General features: G+C 48.9%; 1 protein-coding gene and 1 long non-coding RNA gene across 2 annotated transcripts; both read right to left on the bottom strand.

The window, feature by feature from the left end:
- Window positions 1–1,495: 1,495 nt before the first annotated feature.
- LOC118677024 lies at window positions 1,496–5,327 on the bottom strand. The gene is made up of 2 exons (XR_004974296.1): window positions 5,182–5,327; window positions 1,496–1,556 (listed from the first exon to the last, which is right to left on the bottom strand). It is a non-coding gene; the product is annotated as an uncharacterized LOC118677024 (long non-coding RNA).
- Window positions 5,328–10,715: 5,388 nt separating this feature from the next.
- LOC118674978 (chymotrypsin-like elastase family member 3B) lies at window positions 10,716–15,989 on the bottom strand. The gene is made up of 7 exons (XM_036347081.1): window positions 15,934–15,989; window positions 15,110–15,195; window positions 13,666–13,763; window positions 13,407–13,541; window positions 12,180–12,316; window positions 11,664–11,806; window positions 10,716–10,988 (listed from the first exon to the last, which is right to left on the bottom strand). Exons 1-7 carry the CDS (start codon window positions 15,971–15,973, stop codon window positions 10,716–10,718), a joined length of 912 nt encoding a protein of 303 aa, XP_036202974.1. The 5' UTR covers window positions 15,974–15,989.
- Window positions 15,990–19,094: the final 3,105 nt, after the last annotated feature.

Raw genomic sequence — 19,094 nt, 5'->3', positions numbered from 1 at the left:
GGGCAGAGTTCATTTGTCTTTATGTTCACCATATTTTATATTTGTATTCTAGCATCTAGAACAGTTCCAAAGGCCCAAGTACTAAGCAAACACCAGAAGCATGGAGTTAATCATCCCTAACCCAAAAGATCAGTTGTGAATTGGCACCGAGTTTGTTACCAGAGCAGATCTATAAATCCAAGAGCCAGGCCACAGAGGTAGAAAGGCTCCTCAGACTGGATGGTGCTGGGGAAGCAGTTGCTGTTTACTGTCACAACCACAGCTACTGCTCCGCCTCAGCTGTCTGAACCAAAGTACAGGTCTCCATACACAGAAAGCCAGGATGACCTGTTTCAGGAAGACCAGAACAGAATTGTCAGACAGCTTCAGAATGAGTTCTGCAGGAAGACAAGCTGTAGAACAAAGGTAATGGAAATGGAGAAAGAGCAATTCAACAGCTCTGCCTGTTATTTGCCTCTTATGACCCCATTTTGTCCAATTTAAATTCTGACTTTGAAAACAAAGGCCAGGCCTGTTCCTATTTCCCAGCTCAGCAAATGTGTTATAGTTCTTATCTCTAGCTCTATTCCTGACAATTTTTCTCAAATGCCGACTACTAAGAGCTACACTGATAAATTACCACAGGACATTTTTAAGAACCAAACAAACTTTAATATTTCAAGGACATCCCAAATGAGTTACTGGTGAGGTTACAGAAGTTCCCACTCATGCCACAACAGCAAGAATCAACAATTCTGCAAGTTAAAGTAATTACCTCTTTGGATTCATAAAAACAATATATTAAAGGATGTCACAAAGTGCAAAAAGACAGTCAGCAGAGCAAAACAAACAGCAGGCTGATTGTCCTAACAAGAGGGCAGATTGTCCTTCTGGAGTTCAGTCCCAGGAAACAGCTGCCTCAGGAAAAACAGGTCCAGACATGGGTTTTGATTGATTTGTTACAACTAGTCAAAAGCAAATTCAAAGGAAATTGAGGTTTAGATTTCCCATGACTGTAATAAGAACTTACAAAGAGAACCTTTAAGCAAACATCTCAGATGTAGGCTGAGCGAGAAATAAGCAGCGAGACTCAGCCAGGGTATCTGACAATGGACGGACACTTCTGCTGCTGAGCTCTGAGCATCTCACGCAGGATGATCTGGAATTGCTCCTGCACCAGCATTTCTATCATCTGCTCCTTTGTGTGAATGTCGGGTCTCAGCCACTGCATAGCAAGCGCTAGCAGATGCCTGAAGACTTCCCGGGGCCTAGATGGACCCTCACAGCGGAGCTTTCTGAACATCTGCCTGAAGACGAGAGGATTGACAGGATTCCTTCCTGGCCCGGTCTGAACATTTTTGACACAAACGTTTTCAAGGCTCTTTGGCGGATGCCCAGAAGGCTCTTGTGGAACCTGGGCCTGGGGAGCCGCTGTTAGGACATCTTCTGGCTCCTTAGCCACCACCTCATTTGGAGGTGACATTATTTGATCATTCTGGACTTCTCTATCTTTTTGTGCCTTTGGGTCTCCTTCAGTCTCCATTCTGGAACTCTGGAAAAGGATGACTCACAGGCCCCTAGGTACAAAGGGAGAAGTCAGAGTCAGCAAAAACAGACCACCAAGGCTATTAAAACCACCCAATCTCCTGGATCTGGTCCAGACACAGGTTCCATTAGTTTTCCGATTTTAACAGATTCTTTCTTTTCAGAGATGCATAGTTTTTAAATTTTACTTTTCAACTACAGTTGACATTCAGTATTACTTTATATTGGTTTCAGGTGCACAGCATAGTAAAGATAATTATATAATTTACAAAATGATCCCAATAAATCAAGTACCTATCTGGTATCATACATGGCTATTACAGTATTACTGATTATATTCCCTACTAGAGGCCCAGTGCATGAATTTGTGCAGGGGGCGGGGGGGTGGACTGCAGGAGGTTGGCTAGCTGTGGGAGCACTGACCACAGGGACACAGACACAGACACAGACACAGACACAGACACACAACTCCTACATTGAGCGTCTGCCCCCTGGTGGTGAGTGTGTGTCATAGCTTCCAGCTGGTTGTCTGGTCATAAGTCGCTTAGGCATAGATAGATGTTGAACTTTACATTGCCATAACTATTTTGTAACTACCAATTTGTATTTTTTAAACCCTTCACTTTTTGCATGCATCCTCCTAACCAACCCCCTCTGGCAACCATCAGTTTGTTCTTTGTATCTATGAGTCTGTTTCCATTTAATAGATTTTCTTTTTAAAAATTGTTTTTATGGCTTTTTAGAGAGAGAAACATTGATCAGCTGTCTTCTGCATGCCCCCTTACTGGGGATCAAGCTGGCAAACGGGACATGTGCCCTGACCAGGCATTAAACCAGCAATCTCTCGGGACAATGTTCAACCAACTGAATTACACCTGCCAGGCTCAATAGGTTTTCTTAATAAAGCTATTAGAAATTCTACTTCTATTTCTTCTTGTTGGATCAATTAACACAATTGAGAAAATGTGTGGCTTACCAAAATGAAAAATGTAGATTTGGGACTATATTCCTTATGTTGAACTTTACATCCCCATGACTATTTTGTAACTACCAATTTGTATGGGAAATTGAACTTCTCAGAATCTCTCTGGATGCCTAATAGCTTCAGCTTTAGCAAAACAACGTAGTGGGAAGAATGGAGTGGGCCCATCAAATACCTGTAAAATGCCAGGAAAGAAGGGCTTTGTTTCATTTGGGTTAGGGTCCCAGTCCAAAAGAGGGGTTATTTACAGGAAAACCACACCTTATGTTAATTTTATTGATTTTAAGGGGAAGAGATGATAACACTGAGGAGTAAAACACAGACCAGTTGCCTCCTGCACACCACCTACTGGGGAATAAACCCACAGCTGTGCCCTGCCGGACTCAAACCCAACCTCACCAACGAAGCCACAATGGCTGGGCTGCTAATTTATTTTATAAGAGGGGGAAGAAACTCAAATGACAGTAATGACTAAATTAATTTTCACAGGTTATGTCCAATCAAAAATATAACTCCTATTATGTAGGCAGCTTTCAGAGATCATGTTTTTTCATTAACTCCCCTCCCTTAAGAACTAATTTCTCCCTAATCCACACAGAAGTGTTGACATTTTTTTAAAAAATATATTTTATTGATTTTTTACAGAGAAGAAAGGAGAGTGATAGAGAGTTAGAAACATCGATGAGAGAGAAACATCGATCAGCTGCCTCCTGCACACTCCCCACTGGGGATGTGCCCGCAACCAAGGTACATGCCCTTGGCCGGAATCGAACCTGGGACCCCTAAGACCGCAGGCCGACGCTCTATCCACTGAGCCAAACCGGTTAGGGCGAAGTGTTGACATTTAAAATCAGATCCATTGGCCCTGGACGGGGTAGCTCAACTGATTGGAGTGCTGGAGTGTTGTCTCAATGTGCTAGGGTTTCAGATTTGACTCCTGGTCAGAGCACGTGCAAGAGGCAACCAATGAATGCATGAATAGTGGAACAGGTTGATGTTTCTCTTTCTCTTTAAAAAATCAATCAATAAAAAATGGTCATGGGTCCAACCTCCAGTCAGGGCACATACAAGCAACCAATGAATGAATAATAAACTGAACAGCCCTAACCGGTTTGGCTCAGCGGATAGAGCGTCAGCCTGCGGACTGAAGGTCCCAGGTTCGATTCCGGTCAAGGGCATGTACCTTGGTTGCGGGCACATCCCCAGTAGGAGGTGTGCAGGAGGCAGCTGATCGATGTTTCTCTCTATCCCTCTCCCTTCCTCTCTGTAAAATCAAAAAAAAAATAAAAGTAAAACTCAAGCTCCTTCATCTTTAAAAAAATTATAAAAATAAATGGAACAAACTGATATCTTTCTCCATTTCTCTCTCAAATCAATTTGGGGGTAAAAAATGAAGTAGGCCTAGTGTTGAAATGTGAAGATGTCCGTAAGTCACCACCTCATCAGGTGGCCAATCTGCACAGTCCCATCTGAGGAAATCTTAGATCTTTCTGTATTTAACTTTTTAACCCTGACCCAAGCATATGATTGATCTCAGAAAGCGGGGGAGGGCGAGATACACACGATGCGAGATGAACCGGCGGCCCCCCTGTGGGCCCGACTTGGGATCCAACCGGCCGCCTTTCCGTGTGCAGCATGACCACGCTCCAACGTACTGCTTTTTAACCACAATTACGTGTCACTTCCGTAACTCCGGGGAGAAAACCTGAGTGAAAAACCCCTAACCCACTTAGGGAGACGCCCTTTTCGTAATTCTAATTTCCAACATCCAGGCCTTCACAACCCCGGCTTCTAGAAAGTACCATTGGTCAGTAGGTCAGTTCTCACGGTGGGCTCTGAAAGAGGAACCCAGCTTTTAAAGCCTACCCGTTTTATTTATTTTCCTAATGTGGGTTGTTGGGCGTGTGTGTGTTTTTCATTTTGAAATGTCTGCCTGCACGGCCCCTACTGGGAATCAAACCCAACTGAGCTACACTGGCCCGGGCAGAGCCCATCAGTTATATTTTATTTTACTTTCATCCTCACCCGAGGACATTTTTTCCTTTACTTTTTAGAGAATGGATAGGAGGGAGGCGGGAGAGGGAGAGCAACATGGATGGGACACACATCGACTGCGCGCCTCCCGCACGCGCCCGGCGCGGTGGCGGGCGGGCTCCGCTCTAACCACTGAGCAGGCAAACCCGCCCCGTTCAGATGGCCGCCCGACGCTGCCCGCACCCACCTCCTACGGACTCGTTTCCTCGACACTATTTCCTATCGGCCTGTGTTGAGCACCTTACGAACAGCAGCCGCCGCTATTGGTTGGATGTCAAGGGCCAGACACTCCGCGGCAGCTCTCCCTCGTCCAATCCTCCCGATAACCCAGTGGGACAGTTAATTTTTCCCAGTCACAGACAGACAAACTGAGGCTCGGAGAGAGGGGGCACGTGGGGGGGCCGCTGAGCCGAGGAAAACCCCCCGCGTCCAGGCCGACTCCTCCCACCACGACGGGCGCGGCTCCGGAGGCCCAGGCCGGGCCGGAAACGCGCTTCCGGCCGAGACCTCCTACTCCTCCGCTGAGGTGACGCCCAACGTCACGCCAGGCGGAGCGGCCGGCCGACCCCAAGGGCAGGGCCTCCCGGCTCCCAACAGACCGCGCGGGGAAGGAGTCGGGGGGATGGGGGGTTCACCTGCACCTTTGCCACTTCAGAGGCAGCTCACCACGGGAGCAGACACCCCACAAGCGACTCCGAGAAAGGGAGCCCCCAGCCCCGGCGCAAAGCTTTGTAGCCCATTGCCGGAACAGGAAGTCGCGCATGCCGGAAATTGGAAGTGGGAAGGGGATAGGTTAGAGGGGCCGGGTCTCTCTAGGCCTGGGGAGGGGTCCTCCGCAACTTCATGGTTTTAACCCGTGAAGGGCTCTGTTCTTCCTCTGGCCTCAGTCCTCCGTCCTCCGTCCCGCCCACGGTGCGGAACGGTGGGTACAGCCTGGGCTGCTTTTCCGCTTCCCAGAAGGCCTTTGTCTTTCCGAGCCGCAGTTTGCCCAACTGCGAAATGGAAAGAGGATGAAAGGGGGAATTGGGACGTTCTAGAAGCCGCGCGCAGCTGAGTGGGAGCCCCGCCCAGAAGTGACAGCCTGGAGTCTTTGCACCACCCGAGGGGAGCGGCCAGAGGGAAGGCTGGGAGCTGCTGTGCTGACGGCGGTCCTGTGCGGCGCCCGGAGCAGTCACTTCCCAGGAGGAAGCGGGCGCAGACTGCTCAGTAGCCCTGCCTCAGTCCAGACCCAGACAGAAGGGGGCACCTGCTGTGCGTATGTAGCAGTTGGTCCGGGTGCGGCCGTGCATCTGGGAGGATCAATCGTAGTCCTGTGTGCCTCTTCCCAAGACTTTCCAGTTGGTTATGAACTGACATTTTATTTTATTTTATTTTTTTAAATGTTTTATTGATTTTTTACAGAGAGGAAGGGAGAGAGACAGAGAGACAGAAACACCGGGAATGCGCCCGCAACCAAGGTACATGCCCTTGACCGGAATCGAACCTGGGACCCCTCAGTCCGCAGGCCAAGGCTCTATCCACTGAGCCAAACCGGTTTTGGCATGAACTGACATTTTAAAGTCATACTGAGCTGGTTTGCGTCTGAGTTTAGTTTGGGTTTGAGTCTAGAACGGTGAAGGAAAAGCTCAGTGTCTGATCGGTAACCTGTTCCCCATGAACCAAGGCATTATCGTTGCGCACTTCTGTCCAGCTCGTGTGGCTACAGAGTTCAAGCATTTTCACTGTTTTGTTTTGTTTTTAACATATTCTCATTGATTTTAGAGAGAGAGGACGGGAGAGAGAAACAACAATGATGAGAGAGAATCATTGATCAGCTAGCTGCCTCTTGCACGCCCCCTACTGTGGCTGAGCCTGCGACCCCGGCATGTACCCTTGATGGGAATCGAAACTGGCGGAGGCTCTACCCACTGAGCAAACAGGCTAGGGCTGAAATACCATCTTTACATCAGCAATTACCTTGTTGGAGACGAAGGCTTCTTTTAGCCTTAGTTATGGGACTTCTGTTCAGCTGGATTTCAGGCAGTTCCGAATGATGGTTGTTCTGTAGTTATAATTTTGACGTGGTTGTGGGAGGATGTGACTATATGGTTTTTAAAGGATTTGAATTGTTGAGACTTGGAGATTAAACAAGAGGAAATGGAATTATTGATAAACTTTTAGGCAAGATTTCCTAACTTCTCTGCTGCCCATGTATGAGAAAGGTGTCATAGCAGGTCTCAGCCTCACTGTGAGGCTGGGTGGAGGAGGGCCCCTGAGACCCACTGTCCAGCCCCAGGGTGGAATTTTACACATTTGACTGCCCTTTACCCTACAACTATTTTGGAAAATTGTTCAAGGGCCCTTCCCTGGCCCATTAGAAAGAAGTAGCTCTTCAGCTTTTGCAAGTCTGTGGTGCCTTGGAACACCTGGCAGCTACATTTATCCCCCGGCACTATCTGACTCAACACAGATTATTAACATATGCTGGTCCGAGAATTTCTCCCATCCTCTCCCACACTCCCATGACACAGAGGTCTCTGCTGTGCCTGACCCAGTTTCTTCCTTGCCCTCACTCAGGCCCTGCCAGACCTGAGCTTCTTGGGCTTTTATAGGAGTTGGCGTGAGGGTAAGGGCTGGAGGAGAGTTTGTGGGAGAGACTTAAGAAAAATGTGGGCAGTTGTAATATATAGAGGCAGTGGATGGGGGCAAAAAAATTTTTTAGAAGTATTGTTGATATATTCACTTTTGAGAAATTTGGCAATTGGTAAAGTTGCAAATGAGCACGCCCTCCCACTCAGCGATTCCGTTTCCCGGAATATACCCTAGAGAAACTCGCACATGTGCCCCTGGAGATATGTCCAAGGACATTCACTGAGGCACTATTTGTAACCACAAAGAACTGGCCCTGCTGTGACTGTCCATCCATAGGGGGAGAATGATAAATTCCTGGTGTTGTGCAATGGGAGACTCTATAAACCAGCAGCAATGAGCTAGAGGTATAGAAATCAGCCTGGATAGACCTCAGAAACATGATGTTGGGTAAAAGAAGCAAAATCATATGACATGAAACCTTGCATGTATTCTTTCTTTATTTAAAAATTTTAATTAGTTTATAGTCAATATTTTTTTTTGTATTCGTTGCAGGGGTACAGCATAGTGGTTAAACAGTCATGTAATTTACAGAGTGATTCCCCTGATATTTGTGGTACCCACCTGGCACTGTACATAGCTGTTATTATAATATTACTGACTATATCCCCTATGCTGTGCTCCACGTCCCCCTGATTATGTTGTAACTACCAATTTGTCCTTCCCAATTCCTTTGCCCTTTTCACCTAGTCCCCCAGCACCCATCTCTTCTGGCAATTATCAGTCTGTTCCCTGTATCTGTGAGTCTATTTCCATGCATATATTTTTAAAGATATATTTTTATAGATTTCAGAGAGGTAGGGAGAGGGAGAGATAGGAACACCAATGATGAGAGAGAATCATTGATGGGCTGCCTCCTGCACATCCCACACTGGGCATCCAGCCTACAACCCCGGGCATGTGGCCTGACCGGAAATCCAGCCATGACCTCCTGGTTCATCGGTTCACACTCAACCCCTGGGCTGCGCCGGGCATGTGTTTTTAAAAACTCCAGCTATGCCAGTGCTCTCTCTCCCGGGAGCACTCCTTTCCCTTTCCTTTCGCCCTCTCCCCCCGCCTCCTTGACCCAGGCCTATTACCGTTAGCTTCCTCACTCCCAAGCCCCAAGGGCTCTTCCTTTACCTCTATAGCGTGTTTCCTAGGCCCGTTACTTTTTCTGCCTCTGTGATTTACCAAATAAATGTTACCTTACAAAATAAATAAATACTCCAACAATGCAACATATTGTTTATAGATATTTATATGCAATAAAAATATAACAGCATCAAGTAGAAAGATAAACGCCAAACTCATTTTATCAGTCAGAATAGGTTGGAGCCGTGCTTCTGTGACAACTGCGGGAAATCACAGTGACTTATGAAGAGTCTATTTGTTGCTTGTGCTGCATGTCCAGCAGGGGTCAGCAGCGGCTCTGTCCTGGCTCCCTGTCTGGGACCCCGCTGACCTGTAGCCACCAGTTGCCAGAGCAAAGGGAACGAGAGATTGGCAAATCGTCCTGTCTCTCCGATCATCCCCCAGAGCAAGCCACGTGGCCAAACCGAACTTCAAGGGGGCAGGCAAGAGCTATCCTACTATGTGCCCTAAAGGAAAAGCAGTAACAGGGTTAATGACCCCACACCCATGATGATGGTGACCTCTGGGAAGAGTACAAAGGAGTCTCCACCTTTACTGTAGTTATTCCTTTCAGAAAACATGAAGGAAAAATGTAAAATTTGACCATTCTGGAGGGAAGCTACTTGGATGTGTCCTACATTATTTGCTATGTTGTACCTTTTCAACTTTCAAAATTAGAAGTATGATTTTAAAAGGTGGGTAATGAAACAACATTAATATTAAAAATGATATATGGGTGGCCCTAGCTGGTTTGGCTCAGTGGATAGACCACGTTGGCCTGTGGACTGAAGGGTCCCAGGTTCGATTACTAGTCAGGGCACATGCCTGGGTTGCAGGCTCAGTCCCCAGTGGGGGGTGTGCAGGAGGCAGCTGATCAATGATTCTCTCATCATTGATGTTTCTCTCTCTCCCTCTCCCTTCCTCTCTGAAATAAATAAAAATGTATTTAAAAAAAGATATATGTGTGTGTCCTCACTGGGACCATATTTCCTTTCATGGTATTCAGGAAAAGCATGAGTAAAGGAATTCGTTGTTTTTAATTTTGCTTTTGGCTGCGTGGCAGCAGTCTTGGACCTCAACAACCGCTCATGGGGCTCCGGCCTCATTGTCAGCATTGCGTGCACATCTGTGCGTGCATCTGCTCCCTCCCAGCAAGGACTCTCCCCAGCTGGTGCTACTCCCCTCTATACTCCCAGCCCTGAAATTTCCACAAGGAAGGTGCTAGGAAGTGTTCTGATGGACGATTCTGATAGGCTTATTTCTCTCTAAATAAGGAGCTATTTCAGGGCAGGAACCATGTCATCTTCCCCGCTGCGCCCTCATCTGGAACGAGGAATGAATGCTGTTGAATGAATGAAGGACTGTAGTCCTCCTTCCCCAGCCTATCAGTGGAAGCAGAAAAAGCATGGCCCTTCCCACTCCAGCATGAGCCGCCCAGGGAGCTGGCAAAGTCAGTTTTCCTGCAGGTTCTACCATGTGTTCTGCATTGAAAAACCAATGATCATGCGTGGCTACAGAGGGTGACCAAATCTCCTGGCTTCAGCACTGAAAGCCCTGTGTCCTGGGATCCCCTCACTCCCAGGCAAAGGGGTGCAGGTCACCCTGTAGCAACTTCCCTTCTTCTCTCTGGGTCTCATTTTTTTCTCATCTTTATATGAGAAGGTTGCATATGGTCTTCTTGTCTCTACATAGCGGATCTACCATTTTGGGAAAGGGCTGAAGGGGAAGAGGTGAGTTAAAGAAGGGAGCAAGCCTGGAGCTGGAATTTTCTGAGAGATCTTTAATATTTTTTTTGCGAAGAGTGTGGATCCGTCCTGCCACCCAGGCCTTGGTTCTAGTTGCTGGCCATGGTCTGGAAAAACAAGGGGGCGGGGGAGACACAGAGTAGTCTAGTTAGGAGCACAGGTTCTGAAGCCAGATGGAACTGGGTTAAACTCCCAGCCATGTCACTCATTAGCTATGTGACCCTGGGAGGGTGACTTGACCTCTCTGAGCCTCAGTTTCTTCATCTGTATAATGGGGGTAACCATAGTCGTCACCTCATGGGGCTTCTTTTATTAAACTATTAACTAAGGTGCTTATTACAGTGCCTGGTACATACTTAAGCAGTTTCTACATGGTGGCTATTACTATTACAAACATTACTCCCCCTCACCATTCAACCCCAGGTGATATTTGCACTGTCACTGGGACCTGAGCCTCTCCTATCACAGCTCATCATTACTGCTCATTTAATGATCTGTCCCCCGCACAGGGCAATGCTTGGAAAAGAAAAGACCTGCACAGAGGAGGCACTTTGTAAACACTTGCTGAATAAACATTTGCTGGGTTCAGCAGTTCAAAGCTCCACCCAGAAGCTATCAAAGTTCTTGGGGCCACACTGTAGCAGAAAACACCCCCCCGCCAGCCCTCTGGAATGTCACCAAGGACCCCTTTACTCGGATCCTTTGAGCCCCTCCTCAGGATCTGCTGCCCTGACCCCTCTTCTCCCCTCCCCTGGGCACCTCTCAGAGGAGCAGCACATGGAGCCCTCCTGGCTCCTCTGCCTGCTCACCTCCTGGATCCAGTCGTTAAAGGCTGAGACACGCGTGAACACCGTGGGCTTCTTGCGGGTGTTGCAGCCGAAGGCAGAAACGAAGCTGGTCACACCGTGGACCTGCCAGGAGCCATCGGCGGCGGGGCAGTTGAGGGGTCCTCCAGAGTCACCCTGGAATGGTCAGAGAGTGGGGGGTGGGTGGGGGGCTGAGCCATGTCTGCGCGGTAAGGAGTCGATTCTGACTTTGGGGTTTTGAGAAACCTGCATCACTGGCCTCCCTCCTTTCATCCCTCCCACAGCCACCCATCAACCTGGTCTGAACCTCAGTTTGCTCTTTGTGATGGGGAATGGTATCGGTCTTTGAGATTTTTGTGAGAATTAAATGAGATGATAGATATATCATCTTAGCACAATGCCTAGTAGAAAGGAAGCAGTTAATAAATGGTCGTTCCCATTATTAGCACCACAGTTAACTATTCATGTTATTGTTCATACTTCTCTTTTTTTCATTTTATACTCACTTCTAATACAATAATAGTTTGGTTTAATGATAACTTCAGGACAACAGAGTCGAAGATGACTTTAGAAGTCAATATGCCTTGCTGTGTTGATGGGGAAGCCTGAGGACCAGGGTCAAGGCAGTGTGTGACTAGGATTAGAATCCAAAGGTCATGACACCCGGGCTGGGAATGTGTGTCTGAACTAACTAACTTCCTCCCAGTCCTGCTGGCCTGGAGGCTGAAGGGGCCAAGCAGACAAGATTCCTCCAGCACCCTCCAGGCAGATGTGGGACCCCAGGGCCCTGGCCGCCCAGCTGAGTGGCTATAGCCCAGGGAGCTGACTCACGTTGCATCCAGAGCGGATGTCCCCGCCGGCGCACACCATGGTCTCCTTCAGGGCGCTGCCCCACCAGTCCCACTTGGAGCAGCGCTCATGGTCCACCACGGGCAGCAGGGCCTGCTGCAGCTTGTCAGGGAGTGGCCCACCAGCTGTGGGGGTAGAGAGCGCTGAGTGAGGGGTCATGGAGTGCAGGGCTTGGGCTGGGGTCTGGGAGTCAGGGCTGGGAGCCTCAGTGTGGGGTGGAGGTTCTGATGGGGAAAATGGGGACCCTCTTCCCACCCGGCTATAGAGTCCTGTCCGCTTTGTCTACCTGCATCCCCGGCGCCTGGCACTCACTAAAATGTTCATATTCACATTTGGGAGGAGAGGGCTGCTGCTGGAGGAGGAATTGGGGAAAAGTGCAAGGACTGGTCCAGGTGTTGACTTCAACCTCTGTTCCCAGGCCCTGCCTTTCTGCCCACTGTCCCAGTGGCTGGGGGGGGGGGGGGGGGGGGGGGCTGGCGGGGAGGTTTCAGCACGTACTGTAGAGTCGGCCCCAGCCGCTGATGTAGCAGGGTGCCTCGTCGGGCAGGACTTCACCGGCAGGAGGGAGGCAGGCGAGCTGGACTGAGTCTCCCAGCTTGGCGGGGCGCGACAGCTTGATGAGGGCGATGTCATTGCTGGGGAGGAGGGAAAAGTCACGGGAGCCTCCTTATCCCCCAGACCAAGCCCCACCTCCCAGCCTTTGCTCCAGATATTTCACATTCCGACCACATCTGCCCCTTGTCCCTGCAGACCTCTTCAGCTCCCTGCTCACCCTTGACCTTCACAGCTGTCCTCAGGTTTCACCCTGAAGTGGTTCTCACACTTCAGTTGCATCAGAATCACCAGGAAGGCTTGTTAAAACACAGGTTGCTGGGCCCCATCCCACAGTTTCCAATGCAGGGGGTCTGGATGGGGCTCGGAAGTTCACATTTCTAACAGGTTTCCAGGGGGCGCTGCTGCTGCCGGCCTGGGACCAGCCTTTGAGATCCCCTGCTCGGTCTTCATCCACCCGCTTGTCACTCAGCTCACTTCACCTGGGTCTGATTTTTCTCTCCACTTACTCCAGGAGCCCCATGAGGACAGGTCAAGGTCTTGATCCTCATGGCCCCTCATTCTTGTCCGGCACTTTTAGGGGTTCTGCACTCTTCTTGGACCTTCCCACCCAAAATACTGAACCATCCAGACACACAGTTTTGCATATGGTTGAGGGCCTTAAGTGGCCCCCCACCTTCGTGTCCTCACCCAGTGACTGCCTCCTTGACCTTCATAACCACCCAGGAAGCACAGAAGTTCACCCTTGGCGAGTGGTAAAACTGAGGCCCAGAGAAGGGCAGTGACTTGCCCAGGCTGCACAGCGACTTAGTGCTGGAGCCTGACTCTTAGTCCAGCGCTTCTCCTTTTGCCCATGGTGCCGGGAACCCAGGATGCACTGGCTGATAGCTGTTGAATGGAGGAACTCTTGGATTTGGGAGACTGGGTTCTAGAGGAATCCTGGGCTCTGAAGCCAACCAGCCAAGTGGCCTTGGGGGAGTCCCTGCCCCTCCTTGGGCCCTGCTGTCCCCTGCTTAGGGAAAGAGGTTTGGTGTAGATGGTCCTTAAAGGCTCTGCTGGCGGTGACCCTCCGCATGTGGACCTGGGCACAGCTTGCAGGGCCCAGAATTGGCTTTGGGTGATGGAGGGCTGAGTAGAGGAGCCCCTAGGTCCCAGGCCTGAGAGTTCACTTACCCACAGGCCACGCAGTTGGGGTTCCAGAGTGGGTGCACGAAGAGATCCTCAGAGTTAATGGGGATCACCTGCTCGGGGCCCTCTTTCTCAGCCCGGTCATACTCTCCCAGCACCACCTGGTAGGTCATGGAGCTCCTGCCAGCGGAGGTAAGGTCAGTCCAGGCCTGACTGGCCCCCCTCCCTCCGTCCCTCCCACAGCCACCCACCACCCTGGCCTGCCAGGGTCACATGCAGGGACGGGGCAAGTGAGAGAACTCACGAGATGCAGTGGCCCGCAGTCATGACCCACTGGGGGGCAATGAGGGTGCCACCACAGGTGTGGTGAAAGTCTCCGTTCTTCTCATACTGCAGGGAGATCTGGGGGCCAGGAAGGGAGAAGCTTAAGTGGTTTGGACCCCACAAGGGGGGTTGCTACCCCTGGCTGTGTAGGGGCACTGTACAACTCTAGAGGGCCTCCTGCCTGCAGAAAAGAACGGCGCCCTCTAGAAAGACGCAGTGCCCAACCTATGCAGCTGCTCATGGTGGCCCTGTCACTTTTCCACTAGAATCCCCCTCGCTCTGTCCAAAAGCCCCTCCAACTCCCAGCCCTAGGATCTCCCTGGGGACCTCCACATTCTCTGCCCTCTAATTTTCTGTCTTGAGAACCCCAGGCCCTCTGTTCTATCGGGCACCCAGTTCTCCTGAACCTCCGTTCTTTTAAGGCCCTTTCTTGGGCCCTCTGAGGCACAACCCGCCTCAAGTTCTCAGCCTCTCTTCTTATTTCCACATTCAGACTTTCAAAAGCTCCTACTAAACCAGGGGTTGGCAAATCATAGCTCCTGGACCCAATTGGGCTTATGGTCTATTTTTGTACATAAGATTATTGGGAAAGAGTCATACTTATTCATTTATGCATCATCTATGCTTTCACGCTACAATGGCAGAGTGAAGTCATTGCAATGAAAACTATATGGCAACAAAGGCTAAAATATTCACTCTCTGGTCCCTTATAGAATAAGGTTGCTGACTCCTGCTATAAACCAGTGCTATCCAATAGGAGTTTCTGTGGTGATGGAAATGTTCTATATTTTGGCTGTCCACTATGGTAGCCACTAGCCACATGTGGCTATTGAGCCACTGAATTAAAAAAAACAATGAAAGACTAGTTTATTGAATTTTAGAGAGAGAGGAAGGGAGAGGGAGAGAGAAACATTGATGTGATCAGTTGCCTCCTACACATCCCCTACCAGGGATCAAACCCGCAACCAGGCATATGCCCCAACTTGGAATGTAGAATGTGCCCCGACTGGGAATTGAACCAGTGACTTGAACTGGTGACCTCTCGGTGCATGGGAGGACACTCAACTGACTGAGCCACAGCAGCTGGGAGACATTATCGCTCTTTTCTACAATTCAAGGAGTCTAGAAATGAGTCCCCAGAAATCTCCCTCCCTGTGTGTACAGCCTGAAATTCTACTTAGTGCACCAACCCTTGGGTTAAACATTGCTCTCTCCAGATTTCACGTTTAACTTGCAAACATCCCTGTAAGGGTTACAGGTTGAATGGGCAAAACTTCCACATAGATTGTCCAAGGGTTTTCTGGCCTTTGGAAGCTGAAGTGGATACCAGAAGCAAAGCGATGGGGTTAAGACTAGATGCCTTGCAGTCAGAGCACGAGGTACAGAGCCTATGGCAGGAAACAGTGCCAGGGTATTGCTCTTACCTGCCAGGGCCAGCTGTAGGGGACTGCGTCCTCGCCATTGACCACCCGGGTGGAAGGGTGGTAAGAAGGTCGGCCACAGCCCGAGGCTGGAAGGGAGAGTAGAGGTGTCAATCGGCTAGAGGGTCCCCAGAAGCTAAGGAGAATTCTGGGTCCCAGTCCCAGCTTACCACAGACTGGCTCTGTGACCCCATTAAGCCCCTTCCCCTCTCTGGACCTCAGTAGCCTTGCATATGAACTATGAGCATTTGGACTACAGCAGAGTCCCAGGGGCCCAGGGATAGAGATGAACATGTGGCTTCTTCCCAGGGCAACAGTGAAGGGTTTAGTGCCCTTAGAACAGTGCCTAGAGCCTCAGAGCCTTTGAGAAGTGACAGCTATTACTGTCAGTCAAGGAAGGCATCTTAAAGGAGGCGGCCCTGAGCTGGAATGCAGTGTGTCAGAGTGACCAGGAAAGGGTTAGAGCACAGAACATGGAGCGGGTAGGAGGAGTGTGAGAGGAAAGTTGGAGGGTTAAGCAAAGGAGTAGAATTTCCAGCCTAAGTAGTCCAACCACAGAGCCCAAACTTTTCACCATTATTAGACTGTTTGCTGCCCCCACTGAGGACTCCCACCATAGCCCTTTGGGTCTTTCTCCTAAGCTGGCCCACCCCTGGCTTCCCCTCCATTATCCTGCTCAAGTACCAGGCTGAAAGCCCCCTCAAGCATGCCCTAGGTACAAGCTGAAGACCCCCTCCTGTACATGCTGGGTTCATGAGATCCAGGGCATGGGGCAGACTTCAGGGGCTCCCGACCCAGGGTAACACAGACACAGGCCGGGGTCTTACCGAGGGCCACCAAGAGGAGGGAACTCAGCAGCCAGAGCATGGTGCGTTTTGAGATGATAGGAAAGAGGCCCAGAGCTGGGACTCTAATATAGGGCTGAAGGTTGGTGGGGGACTGGACTGGGCCCCATTTCTGAAACAGGTGGTGGGAGTCCAGGTCTCCCACGGTCCAAGGCCATGGCCCCACCCACTGCAAAAGGGAGGATGACAGCCAATGACAGGACCCAGAGTTCTACACAGTGCTACCTGTGTGGCCACAGAGTTCCCTCATGTGGCTATACAGGTGGCATTGAATGGCCTGCTGATAACAGGGGAGGGGGAAGGAAAGTTCACATGAGAACAAAACAGCCTCTTCCAGGAAAGAACATGGGCTTTGGAACTGGTCAGACCTAGATTCAAATCCTGCCACCTCCAAGCTCTGCAACCTTGGGCACGTGGATTAACCTCTCTGAGCTTCAGATTTCTCATCTCTAACATGGAATTGATATTAGTATCCACCTCAATAAAAAAAAAATTTGGCTGGTGTGGTTCAGTGGTTGAACGTGGGCCTTTCAGGAGGTCATGGTTTGATTCCCGGTCAGGGCACATGCCTGGGTTGCAGGCTCGATCCCCAAGGTGGGGCATGCAGGAGGCAGCCGATCAATGATTCCCTCTTATCGCTGATGTTTCTCTCTCTCTCTCCTTCTCCCTTCCTCTCTGAAATCAATAAAATCACATTAAAAACATTTTTTGTTGAGTACTTTCTCTATATCAGGGGGTGCACTGCTAAAGAAGACATGGCCCTAGCTCTCCCAGAAAAACAATAATAAGCCAAAAAAATAAGTTAAGGCTGTTTCTGAGTGTGGCGGTAGGTGCTGCAAAAAGAATGACATGTGAGTGACTGGGGTGGGAACAGGAGTAATGGGTCCAGAAAGAGTGACATTTGGACTGAGGAGGTTGTGTTTAAAGGAGTCCAAGTAAAAGCCAGTCATGGAAAGCCCTAAAGCAGTGGTCGGCAAACTCATTAGTCAACAGAGCCAAATAGCAACAGTACAACAATTGAAATTTCTTTTGAGAGCCAAGTTTTTTAAACTTAAACTATAACGGTAGGTACATTGTTATTAACTTAACGAGGGTACTCCTAAGCTGGCCTTTGCTAAAAACGACCTCAATCTAAGGGGTCGACCTCAGCGAACGTACCCCCACTTCTTCTAACGCCACTTCTTCAAAATAAACTCGCCCAGGCTGAAAACCGACTTCTGTGCATGGGCCACGAAGTTTCAATCGCACTCTACGTGCGCGCACGTGGTATTTTGTGGAAGGGCCACACTCAAGGGGCCAAAGAGCCGCATGTGGCTTGAGAGCCGGTTTGCCGACCACTGCCCTAAAGGAAAAGCACTCCCGGTAAAAAGGACAGCAAGTGCAAAGGTCTGGGAGCTGGAGTGGACGCGGCTGGTTTGAGGAGAGGGATAGCAATGTGGCTGGAGCACAGTCAAGGTGGAGAGTGGGGGGTGATGCGCCAAAGACGAGGAGCACCTACAGCTGAGTTCGCCTGTGACTCAGCAGTTCTGTTCCCAGTACAAACCCTGGAGAAAATCTTGCACATGTGCCCGGGAGGCGCACAAGTATGTTCCAGGCAGCCCTGTCCTCAATCCTTAATCACACCTCAAGTGTCCATCAAGGAGAAGGCGTGAACGCATGTCTATATGTAGAGTATTCAGAGAATGGAGCATGAACCCACAGTCAAAGAACGAATCACAGTGACGTGCCACAATGTTGATAATTCCTAGGAATGTAAATTAAGGAAAAAAGGTCCTGAATAATTAAATGCAGGCTACTGTCCTTTTTTATAGAGGTAAAAACATACTTTTTAACTAAAAGAAAAATTAAAAACATACTTTTTAAGGACTACACGTAGATGAATTAAACTATAAAAAAGCAAGCAGAGTGTGATGGACATAGGATTCTGGATGGTGGTTGGCTGAAATCTGGTGGGGACAAGGTCAGGTTACATGTTGCTAGAGGTTCTAGCTTTGCGTTAGTAGATTTTGTTTTGGTTTTTTTTTTTTTTAATTAAATCTTTATTGTTCAGATTATTACATTTGTTCCTCTTTTTCCCCCCCATAACTCCCCTCCTCCCAGTTCCTGCCCCACCCTCCGCCCCCACTCCCCACCCACTGTCCTCATCCATAGGTGCACGATTTTTGTCCAGTCTCTTCCCGAATCTCCCACACCCCTTTCCCCCCCAAGAATAGTCAGTCCATTCCCTTTCTATGTCCCTGATTCTATTATAATCAACAGTTCATTCTGTTCATCAGATTATTTATTCACTTGATTCTTAGATTCACTTGTTGATAGATGCATATTTGTTGTTCATAATTTGTATCTTTACCTTTTTCTTCCTCTTCCTCTTCTTAAAGGATACCTTTCAGCATTTCATATAATCCTGGTTTGGTGGTGATGAACTCCTTTAGCTTTTCCTTATCTGTGAAGCTCTTTATCTGACCTTCAATTCTGAATGATAGCTTTGCTGGATAAAGTAATCTTGGTTGTAGGTTCTTGGTATTCATCACTTTGAATATTTCTTGCCACTCCCTTCTGGCCTGCAAAGTTTCTGTTGAGAAATCAGCTGACAGTCGTATGGGTATTCCCTTGTAGGTAACTGAGTTTCTTTCTCTTGCTGTTTTTAAGATTCTCTCTTTATCTTTTGCTCTTGGCATTTTAATTATGATGTGTCTTGGTGTGGTCCTCTTTGGATTCCTTTTGTTTGGGGTTCTCTGCGCTTCTTGGACCTGTAAGTCCATTTCTTTCACCAGGTGGGGGAAGTTTTCTGTCATTATTTCTTCAAATAGGTTTTCAATATCTTGCTCTCTCTCATCTTCTGGCACCCCTATAATTCTGATGTTGGTACGCTTGAAGCTGTCCCAGAGGCTCCTTACACTATCCTCGCATTTTTGGATTCTTTTTTCATTTTGCTTTTCCGGTTGGGTGTTTTTTGCTTCCTCGCATTTCAAATCATTGACTTGATTCTTGCGCTCCTCTGGTCTGCTGTCGGGAGTCTGTATAATATTCATTATTTCAGTCCGTGTATGCTTAATTTCTAGTTGGTTCCCCAATATAACATCGAGGGTCTCATTAGTTTTCTTGTAGATCTCATTAAGTTTATCGGCGGCTTCTAAACAGTT

Source organism: Myotis myotis, unplaced genomic scaffold, assembly GCF_014108235.1.
Source record: "Myotis myotis isolate mMyoMyo1 unplaced genomic scaffold, mMyoMyo1.p scaffold_m19_p_2, whole genome shotgun sequence".
In the NCBI taxonomy this organism is placed as follows: domain Eukaryota; kingdom Metazoa; phylum Chordata; class Mammalia; order Chiroptera; family Vespertilionidae; genus Myotis; species Myotis myotis.
Note: the sequence above shows the minus strand (reverse complement) of the source record. Positions and strands in the feature narration are given on the sequence as shown.

What these genes read in the sequence shown, in the direction of transcription:
- LOC118674978 (XM_036347081.1), bottom strand. Translation starts at nt 15,973, where the DNA reads ATGCTCTGGCTGCTGAGTTCCCTCCTCTTGGTGGCCCTCG. An exon ending in CCTACAGCTGGCCCTGGCAG is followed by an intron (nt 13,764 to 15,109) that starts GTAAGAGCAATA and finishes CCTGGCCCCCAG; the next exon opens with ATCTCCCTGCAGTATGAGAA. An exon ending in ACATCCGCTCTGGATGCAAC is followed by an intron (nt 10,989 to 11,663) that starts GTGAGTCAGCTC and finishes TGACCATTCCAG; the next exon opens with GGTGACTCTGGAGGACCCCT.